Source organism: Acanthochromis polyacanthus, chromosome 14 (genome assembly GCF_021347895.1).
Source record: "Acanthochromis polyacanthus isolate Apoly-LR-REF ecotype Palm Island chromosome 14, KAUST_Apoly_ChrSc, whole genome shotgun sequence".
Taxonomy (NCBI): Eukaryota; Metazoa; Chordata; class Actinopteri; family Pomacentridae; genus Acanthochromis; species Acanthochromis polyacanthus.
Genome location: NC_067126.1, coordinates 26,633,574 through 26,648,541, shown reverse-complemented (window position 1 = coordinate 26,648,541; position 14,968 = coordinate 26,633,574). Strand labels below are relative to the sequence as shown.

At 41.0% G+C, this 14,968-nt stretch overlaps 1 protein-coding gene across 3 annotated transcripts in view; it reads left to right on the top strand.

The window, feature by feature from the left end:
- Window positions 1-14,968, top strand: part of epha3 (eph receptor A3) — a 103,393-nt gene that overhangs the window by 51,507 nt on the left and 36,918 nt on the right. For all 3 annotated transcript variants that reach the window (XM_022212069.2, XM_051958871.1, XM_051958872.1), the window contains 2 exons: window positions 4,527-4,682; window positions 8,086-8,445. In XM_022212069.2, the coding sequence (XP_022067761.2) occupies window positions 4,527-4,682; window positions 8,086-8,445 (516 nt within the window). The remainder of the gene's footprint in view (window positions 1-4,526; window positions 4,683-8,085; window positions 8,446-14,968) is intronic.

Genomic DNA, 14,968 nt, shown 5'->3' with positions numbered 1-14,968 from the left:
CTCAGAAGTCCCTTCTATTCACTAAACATAGGATGTATGAATTTGGGAATAAGCCAAATAAATACTTAGCGAACTTGGTGAAGGCTAAACTCACCCCCCAGGCTATCTCTGCTATAAAACATACAAGTGGTAAAATGATCTATAACAATAAAGACATTAACATTTCATTTGTAGAGTTTTACAAAAATTTGTACAGCTCTGAGACGAACTGCCACTCTGACTCTCTAGCACATGATTTTCTTTCAGCTGTTAATCTCCCCCAAATTTCAGATGTACAAAGAGAGTTTTTAAACAGGCCTATTACAAGTGAGGAACTTAAAGAGGCTATCGGCACTTTAAAAAACAACAAGGCTCCTGGGCCAGACGGCCTGACCCCAGAATTTTATAAAGCTTTCTGTGACTTGCTGACTGGCCCTCTGCTTAACATGTTGTCATATTCCTTTAGCTTCGGGGCTCTTCCCCACACTATGATGGATGCTAACATCTCTCTAATTCTTAAGAAAGGAAAGCCTGCAGATGACTGTACCTCCTACAGACCAATCTCTCTGCTGGACATAGACCGGAAATTACTTGCCAAAATACTAGCCAGGAGACTTGAAGGTGTCCTTCCTGATATCATCTCTGTGGACCAGACTGGTTTTATATCGGGTCGCAATAGTAGCAACAATATGAGGAGACTGTTGAATCTTATACAGCACAGTTCAGGGTCAAAGGTCAAATCTCTTGTGATTTCTCTGGATGCAGAGAAGGCCTTTGATAGGATTGAATGGCCTTATTTACTGGAGGCCCTTTCTAAATTCAACTTAGGTGATAGTTTTATTAAGTGGATATCTCTTCTTTATGCTGCCCCGCAAGCTTCAGTCATCACAAATGGTCTGAAGTCTCCTGCTTTCACTGTGAGGCGTGGGTGCAGACAGGGCTGCCCTGTCTCACCACTGCTTTTTGCCCTTGCTATTGAGCCCCTAGCGGAGGCCATTAGGAATGACCGTTTAGTGGCAGGTATAGAGGTCGGTCCTGTAAACCATAAAATCTCCTTGTATTGTGATGATGTCTTGTTGTTCCTCAGTAGCCCAGAGACTTCTATAGCTAGGGTAGTGGAAATAATTAGTGACTTTAGTCAATTTTCAGGCTATAAAATTAATTATTCTAAATCTGAGGCGATGCCCTTGACCCCTGACCTGCCCTGGTCTCCCACTTGCTCTGCCCCTTTTCGCTGGTCCCCATCTGGATTTGTCTATCTAGGCATAAAAATTACCCCATCAATTTATGGCCTTTACAAAGCAAATTTTGTACCCCTGATTCGCAAGATTAAAGAAGACCTTGCTCGATGGACAGCCCTGCCTCTCTCCCTTCTGGGTAGAGTAAATCTGTTTAAGATGACTATACTTCCACGTTTGCTGTACCCGTTCCAAATGATCCCTGCTCTCTTAACACGCAAATCACTCTCTGTTCTTAACAGTTCTCTTTCATCTTTTCTTTGGAAAAATAAGCGGGCCAGATTAAAACTTGCAGTTTTGCAACGACCTCTGGAGGAGGGGGGTCTTGGGGTTCCAGACATTAAACGCTACCAAGTTGCATGTTTGTGCATTTATCTTTGGCATTGGTTCAAAGAGGACCCAGACTCAACCTGGCTATTATTGGAGGCTCACCCAGTGACCCCTGTTCCTCTCTGTAATCTCTTACATATTTCTAAGAAATGGGTTAGCCTTAATGTAAAAAAAAACTTAATTCTACAAAACACCCTTAAAATCTGGAGACTGGCAAGGAAATTTGAAAATCAAGAGGGTTTCCTCTCTCTCCTTACTCCTATTCACTCAAACCCTGATTTCCCTCCTGGTTTAGAGGATCACTCTTTCTCCCTCTGGGCCACTAGGGGTATTAAGACTGTAGGTGATCTTGTGGTGAATGGCTTCATGATGTCATTTGATCAGCTTAAGGAGAAATATAATCTTCAGCAGAATCAATTTTTTAGATATTTGCAAGTGCGCAGCTTTGTCACCTCTGTCATTAAATTATACCCTAATGGTTTCTCCCTCTCAACAATTGAGGATATATTGAAAAATTCCGACTCTGAGAAACTCATTACTAAGTTCTATAGGGCCCTGTTAATCCCGAGCACTATCTATACTGCTCGTGCGAAAGCCCTCTGGGAGGCTGATTTTGGGGCTACTATCTCTGATGACGAGTGGAGTGGGGTTTGGCAGAGCTCCTCAGGTTGCCTATCGACAAATAAAGCCAGGGAATTACAATTCAGAATCATACATCGGCTTCAAATTACCCCAGTGAGACGTAACAAGTTTAATCATTTGCTTTCAAAATACTGTAACAAATGTCAAATTAATGAAGGCTCATATTTTCATTGTATTTTCGACTGTCACCTTGTAACTGACTTCTGGTGTCGTGTATGTAAAGAAATTGACATTATTTTCAAGAAGAAACTATCCCTAAAACCTATCTCCTGTATTTTGGGTGTTCAGCTTACTGCAGTGAATCTAACCCCTCCCTCATTGAAGCTGCTTCAGGTGTTTTTGTTTGGTGCCAGGAGATGTATTCTTCTCCACTGGATATTGGACACTGTCCCAACTACCTCACTTTGGATCAGGAACATTATAGAACTTGTCCCTCTTGAAGCAATAAGCTTCTGGCTGAAAGACAATCCATTTAAGTTCTTCAATATGTGGAAGCCTTTTCTGGACTATATTGGCGAGGATGGGGCCCAGGCTCTGCGGAGGGGTCTATATGGACTAGCATGGACTGAAATATCTGAGCACATCCACCTTTAGCTCGCCACTACCTGATCGATGTATGTGATGCCCCTTGAGTTATTATTCTGCACAATGCCTTCTGCGCCTATGTTGTATGCCATCTGCATGTTTGTACATGTCTATATTTCATCCTAGTACCTTGATGTTTGTGAGGGAAATGTTCTTTATGTTCTTATGTTTGTACGTGTGTTTCTAAAATTAAATAAAAATATTTATAGGAGAAAAGCAAAAAAAAAAAAAAAAAAAAAAAAAAAAAAAAAAAAAAAAAACCTGCCTCACGTACGGAAGCACGCCATCACACACACACACACACACACTGTGTAGGGAAGGTAGTGGAGTATTTAGTGGTGCAGAGGGACCTTGGTGTGGCAGTGTCAGTGATGGATATGGCAGTAGTATCAGCAGTGTTGGCTTTTGCAGAAGTGTGTTGTCCACCACTGGGATCTGACAGACCTGTTCTGCTGAGCCCACACATTCTGCTGGCTTGCTGCTATTGCTGCCGGCCATTTCTTTAATCGTGTGTGTGTGTGTGTGTGTGTGTGTGTGTGTGTGTGTGTGTGTGTGTGTGTGTGTGTGTGTGTGTGTGTGTGTGTGTGTGTGTGTGTGTGTGTGTGTGTGTGTGTGTGTGTGTAAGAAGGAACAAGCTTGTTTGCTTGAATATGTGCGCAGCAGTGTCACATTACAGCGAAAGGTCCATGTTTGCATTTTAATAAAAATTGTCAGGTTAAATCAGTGTCACCTGCCTCTTATTCAACAGATAGGATTCAGTTGTAAGAGTTTGGTTAATTAGTTGTTGGATTATTAATCAGCCAACGTCGGTGTGTGTGAGAACCTTTTTCATTTGAAGCTGATTTTGTCTAGTGTTTCAAACAATGCTTTTCAAACACAGAAATAGGCACAGTTGAACAGAATTTCTGCCACATTTCTTAAATAAAAGAGGAATGCTTAAATCCTGTGTGTTATTTCAATTTCCAGTCGCTGTCTGCCAGCAGTAGAGATACTTCTGGTTTTTGGAAATACAGTACTCTTGATGTGAAACCCTAAATATGCTTGACCATCATGAAAAGAGGCATTTTGTTGGCTTTCCTGCCTTGTCTCCCATTATTGAATCTAAATAAGATGACAGAGGTTTCAACCTGTGGTGAAGGAGAAGAAAGGGGCAGCGAAAAAAGCAAAGTGGAACTAAATAGGTAGAGAAAGGAAAGAATTTTTAAAAAACACGAGGAATCTTTTTTTTTATTATTATTCTCATCCCCTCCCCTTGATCTTCCTTCCTACACAGACACACACATACTTACACATGCAATATACTTTACACAGGTGGAGTGTCACCCTACTTGCACAGATTGCAACAGATTTGTGGTGAGTAGGAGTTAAAAGAGCTGCTGAGTGCAGATTTAGTACCACAGATATTTAAAGAGAACATCCCTTTTATCTGAGGGGACAATTTGCATTATTCATGTTGTGCCTTCTGAGCACTGAAGAGAGAAAGGAAATGGAGACAAAGACGTTTCAGAGAATTATTGTTTTTACTTGCAGTCAATGGATTCTTGTTACATTTACGGCAGATTTACAATCAATCTCATTCTTACAGTTTGTGTGTGTGTGACTGAGAGAGAGAGTGCATTAAATACTCCCCATCACTCATTTCTTATTTCTATTGTTGTAGGTGCTCTGAAGAAGAATGCAGCTATTATATAGCTGTCGATGTGCTGCTTCAGCACCATGCTCATGTGTCTGTCTGTGCTCTTTTGTTTCCAGTGTGCAGGGCAGGCTTCTACAAGTCTACCCTCGGGAACATGGAGTGTTCAAAGTGTCCGCCTCACAGTTTCTCGCACCATGAGGGGTCGCTGCACTGTGGCTGTGAAAAAAACTACTTCCGTGCCGAGGGAGACCCCGCCTCCATGGCCTGTACCCGTAAGTGCAATTTGTGTTAAGATAAGCATTAACATTAGATCATATGAGGTGTCAGTGGTTCCATGATGTGTCCATGATGCTCTAAATGCTTTCAGACTCTTTCAGCTGCTGTTCAGAATCCAGGGTTTTTGGAAGATACTTGCAGTACAGTGTACAACATTAGAAATATCAGTTTTAATACTGGCTCTACTTAGCCTAGCCACGCTAGACCCTTCTTTCTGAAGGCACAAGGGTCTAGGCACGCTCGACAGGGAGGGAGGCAGGCTAAAAGGTTGTCTATCAAATCACTCTGCAGCAATTGGGTAGGTATACAACCAATCAGCACAATGAATAGGCTCCGAGAGCGCCGGAAGTCAGAGGATGCGGTAGTTCGGTGAAGCCTTATTTATACAGTCAATGGGTGAAGCTCAAGTATATTACAGACATGTTAACAGAAAGATTATTCAGAGTCGGTGCTAATGGAGCTCAACGACTGTTGTCGTTTTTGTTGTCGACCCTGGCAGAGAATTTAATTCATTGCCGTGGGTTGTCTAGCGCGGCTAGGCTAGTTGTTTCCGGTTGTTTCTCTCAGAATCGTTGCGCCTCTGTCGTCACTTAGTTACGCCCGCCTTCTGACTCTACACTTCGTGGTGATTGGTTCGGCCAGTTTTAGGAGAATCCAGCCTCGAGCCTTATACCCACCCTGGCAGGGAATTAAATTTGTTGCCGTGGGTTGTCCAGCGCGGCTAGGCTAGGCTCTACTATGAATGTGACCTCATTCTCACATTTGAAACTGTCAGATTGCTCTCATATCACACAGTTTCCCAAATCACCAGTGAAAACAGTGATCTAGTGGACAACGAGGGTTAACATTCCTCATTTATTTAAAGGTCATCGAAGCCAAGACTACCTAGGAACTTTTTACTACCTTTTCCGCTCCCTATGCGATTCTCTTTTGTCTCTATCTGATGCAAATGGGTTGCAGATGCCTCCTGCAAGCATTCCAAAATGCATTCCCGCTAAAACTATAAATCACTGCATTCCCTGATGTCAGATTATGAATACATCCATTACTAAGGGGGATAAGGAGAAAGAAAACAGAGCGTGGAGAACAGTAGAAGGAAAAAAAAATAAATCGACGCCCACAGCCATAGACGGAATCCTAATTAGAAAGACAGTCACGGCAGGTCCCTGTTGTGATTATCTCAACATCATCTTGTCAACTACGCAAATTTCACCTCATTGGGACAGATTGAGTGATGCAAGAGCTGAAAATGAATAGATAAGTTGTTGGAAGATAATGATCATAATTAGCGATTTTACTGGTACCGGTGTGATAGAGGTTGTTTCAAGTTGACTCTGGAATTTTTCTAAATGTTGGCAGGGAAAAGTCAGGGCAAGGGGAAAATTAGAATTGTACAACAGGCTTTACTCTATTCAGTACGAGCCATTTCTGTAGCAGCTGTATAAACACTACAACACGGTATAAACTATAGCTCACCCTCTCCCGTGAATTGAGCTCCACTAATTAAAAATGCGTCAGTGTGTTCCCTTATATGCCACTGCAGAGAATCAAAATGAGCACAAAAATGTAAAACATGTGCTGGTCCACCTTGCTTATCGAGAGACAGTGAAATCAACTTTGCCAAATCATTACGCTACAGAGAATCATCCATGCACATGCCTCTTTGTGAGGAACTGCAGAATGCATGTACAATAAGTTCAAAACACTTAAGTACTAAAACTAAAGTGAGAAGGTTTATCAGTTAAATATGTACAAAGTGCAGTAAGCAGAAAAAAAAACTTGTCGTGACCCCACTTTAACTTTAAAACAGCGGCAGTAGTCCAGGCCACATTTGCTTGCATTATTTTAGGTATTTGGCAGGCAGTTTATTAAACAAGAAAACTTGTTGGAAAATGACTTTGGGACCAAGCAGATGCTTCCATGGTGGTACAGTGTGATTGTGATTTGTACCGTCTTTCCTATCACACAATATAATTTGTTTCAGATGATAATCTTGATGTCTATGTATTATTCTGACATTTTGAATTAGTTTTTGATTGCCTGCATGTGCACAGCTGGGCAGATAATCGCTGATGTGACTCACAGGTCCCAAACTTTAATGTGGGCAGTGGAATTAGTAATTGGTTATCTTCGTTGGTTTCAGCTGTTTGAACTGGTTTCCAAGGCCTTTTTTTTCAGCATGCTTTGAGGGCTGTGTTCACTTTAAAAAAAAACTTCTATAACTTTTCTGGAGTTAGAAAATTGTTCTTAGATTTCCGACCCATCTTGGATTTGCTTGCAGATACCCAGATGCCACTATCTGATGTTCTTTACAGCTAAAGTTTTCCTTTGTTCTCCCTGGCACAAACTCATAAAAGACTGTAATGCAGATTACTGAGACAGGAGCTATGCAAAGCTTGGAAGTAAAGTAAATTCTTCAAACAAACTAAACAAAGCGTTTTATCTCAAGACACAATCGAGTGAGCCCATTTCAATCTTTCTCCTTCCTCCGCCTGCTCAATTTCCCAGCTGACTTATTTGGCAGTTTGTTTTGTCCTCTGTGTAATTAGTCATGGCTTTGATATAAGAATCTGGAAATCTGTTTGTAATAAGACATTTTTACTTTTATATGTCTGTCACTGTTTGACGGAGAGTCATTTTTTTTTCAGAGAAAGGATATGTCATGCTCTTTTCATCTCTTAGTGATTCGAAAATAGAGACAGACTCGAGTACATTCACAGACTTATATTAACTCAACCCTGATATTAGTCTAATTAAAGTAAAATAACAGCTGTTCTTGTGTATACATTGCACAGCACTCCCGCCGACAGCTTCCTTTATTGCATACGTCAAATTAAGTACTCTATACTGCTTCATTTTTGCAGATAACAGACCTGAATAAAATGACAAATTGCCCCTGGAAAATGTCACTTACATGAAATTAGATTAAAAAAAGAAGATAAAACCTCTTATGGGAAGCACATATAAACATGTCCCTGCTTTGAATAGGTGTAGCAGAAAAGCCTCTTTTTTTTCTCTTTTATAAAAAAGTCAGCACTTGTGTTGCTCCAACATTCTGTCTCAAAAAGAAATAACTGGCAGCAAGAAAGTAAAATTACCATTTAAGAGGACCTTTAATTTTTAAAGTTTGTCTTACTTGCTCTTTGTACTGTACTCGACAGATGGTTCTGCTGTTAAATCAAATTCTATCTCATGTCAGTCTGCTGATTGATATTGATGCCGCTTTTCTTCTCTCATGCTGCTCTACTTTTCCTTACTTTGCACTCTTTCCTTTCATCTATCATCTTTTTACTAATCACCTTTTCCTGCCCTAAAACTCTCTCTGCTTCTCTAAATCAAATGACCTTCTCCTCCTCCTCCTCCATATCGCATCATCTCCGGCTCTTCTCCATCTTTCAGGACCTCCTTCAGCTCCCCGGAATGTGATCTCTTCCATCAACGAGACTTCGGTCATCCTGGACTGGAGCTGGCCGGAGGACACAGGAGGTCGCAGGGACATCACCTTCACCGTCCTCTGCAAACGCTGCCGAGGTGTCGCTGCTAACGGCAGCAACAGTGGCAGTCAGCGCTGTGAGCCTTGCCGGAGCAATGTTCGCTTCCTGCCAAGAGCTGTTGGCCTCCACAACACCACGGTGACGGTGGGAGACCTGCTGGCCCACACCAACTACACATTTGAGATCGAAGCACTGAACGGCGTGTCATCGCTGGCACCCAAGATGAGGCAGTACGCCGCTGTCACCATCACCACCAACCAAGCTGGTGAGATGCCACAGCACATCGTTAGATAAAGACAGATAATCAGGGAGACATCAAAAAAGTAGCAGTTTTTGAACCATCTTTTCTGCATCTTTAAATAACCGCTACAACAGGTAATTTCACTGAGTAAAAAGCTGAGGGTTTACACATCACTAAGAAAGAGCTGACTCATTGAGGTAAAAATGTCAAGTGTTGCAGACTTTAGGCCGTGATTCCCAGCTCTTAGAAATTACATTAACGAATGCCTTCTACCCACTCATAAGCAGCTAAGTGCATCTTAAAGGAGAATTTCTGTTTATTTCAACGTGGCATGTTTCCCATTAATGTGGCATGAGCTCCTCGAAGCTTTCCAAGAGACGCTCAATTTTACATGAATCACTTTAGGTAGGAGGTATTCTAGAACAAACACAATTAACTGAATTGCAAAATGAATGTGCCAGTTTCTACCTCTTCCCTCTTTTCATTTGCACACATATGCCCCCAAACACAAAAACAATCTGTAGTCAGTCAGTCAGCCTACTGATACATATACTATCAATCAGTCTTTAAGGCTCACTGAATATGTCTCATCTCATCACTTATTGTAAGGCAGAGTTTTATGGAATGTGAAATATGTCTGGGATTGTCTCTTACAGGTGTTCGTATGTAGGATGCAAGTGTACACTATAGACATGTTAACTCACACACTTGAAGTCAAAGTTGTCCCGGTCAAATAGAAGTCAACTTCAGAATGATATAAATCTGTAGACCCATGTTTATAAAAGTCCAATCTGCTTCATCTGGAATGTACATTTATCCTGTCTCTACCATTTTGTCACATTTCCAGTTAGAGGAAATTCTTCAAAGTGTACCAAAAGAAGCAGACCTGCCACCATTCAGAAACACATTATTTGCCTCTAGCAGCAAATAAAACAATCAAAATTTATTTCTTTAACTGACTTCCACTCAGTAACATTAATCATTAAGGGTAGCAAGCTGAAAGCTGTAGACTGCTTTAACAGCAATTTATGAATGTTTAATAAGTATTCAAGCATTTCTCTGTTTGTTAACAGACTTTATCTATGTGTTTGTAACATATAGCATGCCTTACAGGGAGTTAAAAATGGGTGCTTCATTTAAAGTATATGCATCTCTCTCTTCAGCACCTCTGAGACCAACCCTACCCCTTTACTACATATTAGGAAAGAACAAGTGCAGTATACATCTAAAATTCATGTCAAAGGTGTAGCAACCCTGCTTTAAGTCTGTCCCAGGACCTTATTTCTCACAGTTTTTGCAATCTAAGAAAGACATAAAATGTCTTAAAACAGCATCAAATGCTTCAGATAATAAAGGGAAAAAATGACACCTTTTGACACAGTCAAGAGGTAAAACTTAGATTTAGGCAGACACTATATGTATGATGCACATGGTTATCGTACGAGAAGAAAAGTGTATTTCAACTGTACATAATGCCACAGGTGTGTGAAGAAAAAAGTACAGCAACTACCTAACACATCATAATATGCAGGCACTTCTCACCCTTTTGCTCCCTCTCCATCTAAATATTCTTATGATATAACACACCGGTCCGATGGTTTATATGCCCCAAACATATGCACTCCAGCCATCACCCTGGACATTTACAAGACGATCCCAGGCCGCTATTCTCTTGTTTAACGACCAGGATCAAATGTCTCCCCCTTTTGGAAAAAAAATCCCCTCCTTTTAACAGACTCTTAACGTGAAGATGGTCTCCTAAAACTCCCATCAATCTTTTTATACAAATATCTCTCCACACATCCAGCCCTTAGAAGAAGAAGGAGGCAAAGGGAAGTAGTGCTGTGAAATTCCAAGGGTAAAATAAATCTTGCTGCAGTAGAAAGTGCCAAACCTCAGAAATCCCTGACTCTAGTCAGGAATGTGCAAAGGTCTCACTCTAGTTCATCAACTTATTTTTCCTTTTTCCCTTCTCTCGGCACTCTTCTCTTACACAGTTCGCCTTTGTATTTGCCGATGGTTGTCTGTCAGCTGGTCTTCTTCTGCCTGTGTCTCTTTGGATGGACACTAAGGGTTTTTCCTTCTACCTGTCCCTTTCCAAACCAAAACCGCACCCTGCCATTCTCCTCATATTTATGTGTTTCTCTGTTTCTCCGTATGGCTTTTTTCTTCCAAACCATGAAGGGTGATTTAGCACTTGGAAGGTTGTTTTCAGCCAAAGTGAGCAGATGGGAGTTTCACTCATAAGTCGTCATACAGCAAGGTCAGACTCCATCACATCAATGATGATAGGCAGATGGCAAGAGCAATGACTTTAAACTGAGTGGTCAAAGTGGGTTTACCTTGAAGCTTAATGTAGTGGGAATCATTGTACTTCAAGCCCTTTGCTTGTTTCAGCCTCTCTATCCTCGTTTTATTTCAGGTGTGTAACCGTTGCACACTTACTGTGGAGCACTCCCAGATAGCAAACTATGGGTGAATCAATGTTGAATCTATGTTGAGACCTAACGTCGAAATTATACAGAAAGCGCAAGGTTGATAAAATGTTGAGTCAACGTTTGCTTTTCAACCATAAATCACACTTTACCCAGAAAACAAAAGATGTTAAATCAATGTTGAATTAGGGTTAAGAAGGTTGAATTGTGGTTACGGTTGAAGACTGATGGTTGGATCAACGTTGATTCAACAACGTTTTGTCAACATTGAAGTTTGTGTTTAAAAGATACCATTGAATCTACATTGTATTTTGGTTTAATTAAAATGTTTGACAGGTCAATGTTTAATTAATGTTGAATCTATGTCTGCAAACATGTAATCTATGTAAGCAAACGTTGACTCAACATTTTATCAACCTTGCGCTTTCTGTATAATTTCGACGTTAGGTCTCAACATAGATTCAACATTGATTCACCCATAGTTTGCTATCTGGGCTGGTTCTTCTCAAGTAGCTTCTACAGGCAATGTAGTGCAGTCGTTCAGGGATTTAATCTTTTTTAAAGTCAGGAAATACATAATTGAGACATCTGAAGAACACCACCAAAAAAATAGAAGAATAAAATAAAGCATTGACTTAAAATGTTAAAATATCACCAAAGTAGTTGTTAGGCCATAAAAATTACTTCACACCTGGGTGTGCTCAGCAACAAATGGTGCAAGGAGTAGAGATGGAGGGATTTATTCTGTGTACGGATTCTAAAATTTCAGGCCTTACACTGTGAAAGCCAGCAGCCTCTGCACCAGCTGATAATTGTTTATCCTACTTCTCCTTGATACGTGCAAAGAAATACTATATATGACTGTAGTGGTTCAGATGTACATTTATTGTAGCACCTGCTGGTTCACAGTCATGTTACTACATAACAACAAATGTGGCATTTACTGTGTAAAACCCTTTCCTTGTGATAGAATAGTTTCTATACAGTTTTCAAGTATGGTGATGACATTCAGCTTCAACTTTATAGTTGTCTTGGAGACGGACTCCAAGGCAAACATACAGAGACAGTAGACACACAGTGTAAAGATGAATACATTCAATCATACTTGAGCAAACTTCCTGAAGAAGAGCCTTGTCAAACTCTAAATGTGCAAATGCGACAGGCTGTTTGTACAAACATCACATATACAGACGGATGTCGGCTGTGTTTGCGCTGTCTTGTCACCACTGGTCTGAACTATAAGTGACAGAGGACAGACCTGACCTCTCTTAAGTGACAAAATGAGGATGAGCAGCAAATATAGATTGTGTGCATGTGTGTGTTCACATGAGTTTTCACCGAAGATAAGCAAGGACTCGAGTAATTTATTGCTTCGAGAAAGGTCAGAGGGGATTAAAAACCACAATTAATAAAAAAAAGACAATTCAAATGAAAAGACAAGCCACTTTAGCAAAGCTTTGGAGTCTGCTGTTAGTAAGCATTATAATCTGTGTGTGGTTAGTCAAGGGAATTCTCTCTGCGATCTGAATATATATTAGATTTGAAGAGGGCTTATCAACACGAGGAGGCCTGTGTGTGCTCAGAATCTTGAAAGCCATCTTAATGTCTGAGTGATCATCAGAAGTGATGGATCTTTCCATATCATAGATCAGCACATGCATATGCAGATTCACACACGCATGTACAACACCTCAACCCGTTGTCGTCGTACACACTCGCAGTCCACCCTCTCTCTCCGTCCAACAAATATCTCAGCCTGCAGCTGCACACTCTCCATCAGCCCTCAGAGTTTACAAGGATTAGGTATGTCAGTGCACTAGCCCCACCCGTCTGTACACTTTCTCTCAAATACGCACACACACACATATAGATGCCAAAGCTGTTAAAAGCTGGATTAAGTGTTTCCCTGGGAAGGAGCAGTGTGTCCGGGCTGCGCTGTCAAGGTGCTGTCAGATAGCGCTCCTCCTCTCGCCTCCTTTGCCCTCCAATTGTTGTCATAACTATGCAAACAACCAAGTAACTGTGAACCACACGTAGAGCAGTCAAATATGCAAACTTGGCATGTAGAGATACATGCATGGGCACATCCCTTTTTATCAGCTTATTGGAATGAAGATGTGGATGTCAGTGAATTAGAATTTAAACTGAGAGAAGGTGTGGGTAAAGTCTCACATCCTCACGTAACATTTGAGCAATGTTTAAGCCATTGAATTCCTCAGCGCGACTATCAATAGTATACTATCTCTTACAATAGTCTGCCATTGTTGCATCGGATACTTAGATGTGTTCCAACAGCTGCAATCGTGTCCCTCAAATCACAGTTGAATGACAGAAGGCCGGTTTCTAAGGATATTCCAGGCCTGGTGCGCTCTATCAGCATTGCAGTTTTGCATCACACAGAAACAGAGAGTGACAGCAAATTAAGTGCTTGGCAACAGACATGCAGAGAAAGATAGAAAGGGAAGCGTGGAGAAGGAAACGGAGGAGGAGAAGAACTTGAAGCTGCCTCCAAGCGACCCAGACGCAGTAAATCATTACCACCATAAACCACAGAGCCAATAAAAAGCACAGCCTCACCCCACTATCAGAACCAGAGGGAGAGGAGGAGAGGAGGAGCAGGGGGTATAGAAACAGATTCTCCCCATCTGGATTCATTACAGGAGAAAAAAATAACTTCCCGTGGAAACACACGCGAGTGTATGGACGCACACTCTCGGCGCATTCTGCAGCCATATAATCACAATCAAGAAAGGCTTGAACATTTCAAAGACAAACATGTTTTTTCCTGTGGTCTAATAAAATTAAAAGTCGATGCCTCAGATGCCGAGCTGGCCCCGGAGCTGCCTGGCAATTAGAGAGCAGTAAAAAAGGGAAATGAGAAAGGGAGTGAAGAGAGAGGGAGAGAGACGCAGAACTGGAGGGTTGATAGAGGGAGAGATGTGCTGAATTTCTAGATTGGGACCATGTGAACTCCCCGAGGCAAGGCGATGCATGGGTGAAGGATTGGCAAGGAAGGTTGGTGAGGGAGAAAGAAACAGACCAAAAGGGATGGGGACAGCACAGAGAGAGGAGGAGGATTGGTTTCAAATATGAAATAAAACAAGTTTCTCAAAAATGCAGTAGAACAATGGGCATGGCAATAAATGTGGAAGATGAATTATATTCTGGTGAGAATTGTTTACTGCGGTACAAGCAGGATCTACCAAATGTTTTTGTGTAAAACTTTATCTAAAAGTGAAATTCACATAGTGACCAAGCGTAGACTTGTATGTCTTTATTTTGAAACGAGCCAGTTAATCTCCAAAAGGTGTCCTCTCCAATTTAAAAAGGCGTTTTTTCCCCTTGTGTCTGTTCAGCTGTGACCATTATTGCATCTGATAACAACCATTCAATTTTTCAGCCTTTTAGCTCTAAACTTACATTGTTTATGTTTGCCTCAAGACTGCTTTGTGTTGAAATGACTGAAATCTGTTTTTGGATCATATATATTCAAGCTTTTATCTTACTTGATACTTGATTTTATCTACAGTAATGTGCACAATCTACAGATATACAATACAGTAGCAAAATAGATATTTGTTTTTGTTAAAAAGAACACATTTTTACTTTGGGATTAGGTTTAATCTATAAAGGTTCTTCAAGGAGCAGAGGTATGGATGTTTAAGTTTATTCGTATGCCTGCTTTAAAATAGAAAACAGGTTTCAGTTTACGGGGAGACTTTTTTTGTGATGCATTTTAATGCTGGTAAATATTAAAGAACCATGAAATTTTGATATGTCAGTTCAGGCCAGCTTTTGATTTGTTTGCTTTAGTGGGTTAAGGCGGAAGCATCTGGGCTCATCGCTGTTTACAATATTGCTTACACAGAGGTTAAATGTAATGGTATATGCCTTTGAGATTGTGTGAGTTTGTGTGCGTACACAAGTCAGTTGTATTAGTGTACATTGTCCTGTTCCAGTCACAACCCCAGGCTACAGCCTGTAATGTGGCCCCAACAGGCAACAAACTGAATTAGACTGGCAGGAACTACAGACAATTGCCAGGATTCAACACCGGGGACTGAACTTTCACTGAACCTTACTAGAAAGGAACTCACTCTGTCTGTCTGTCT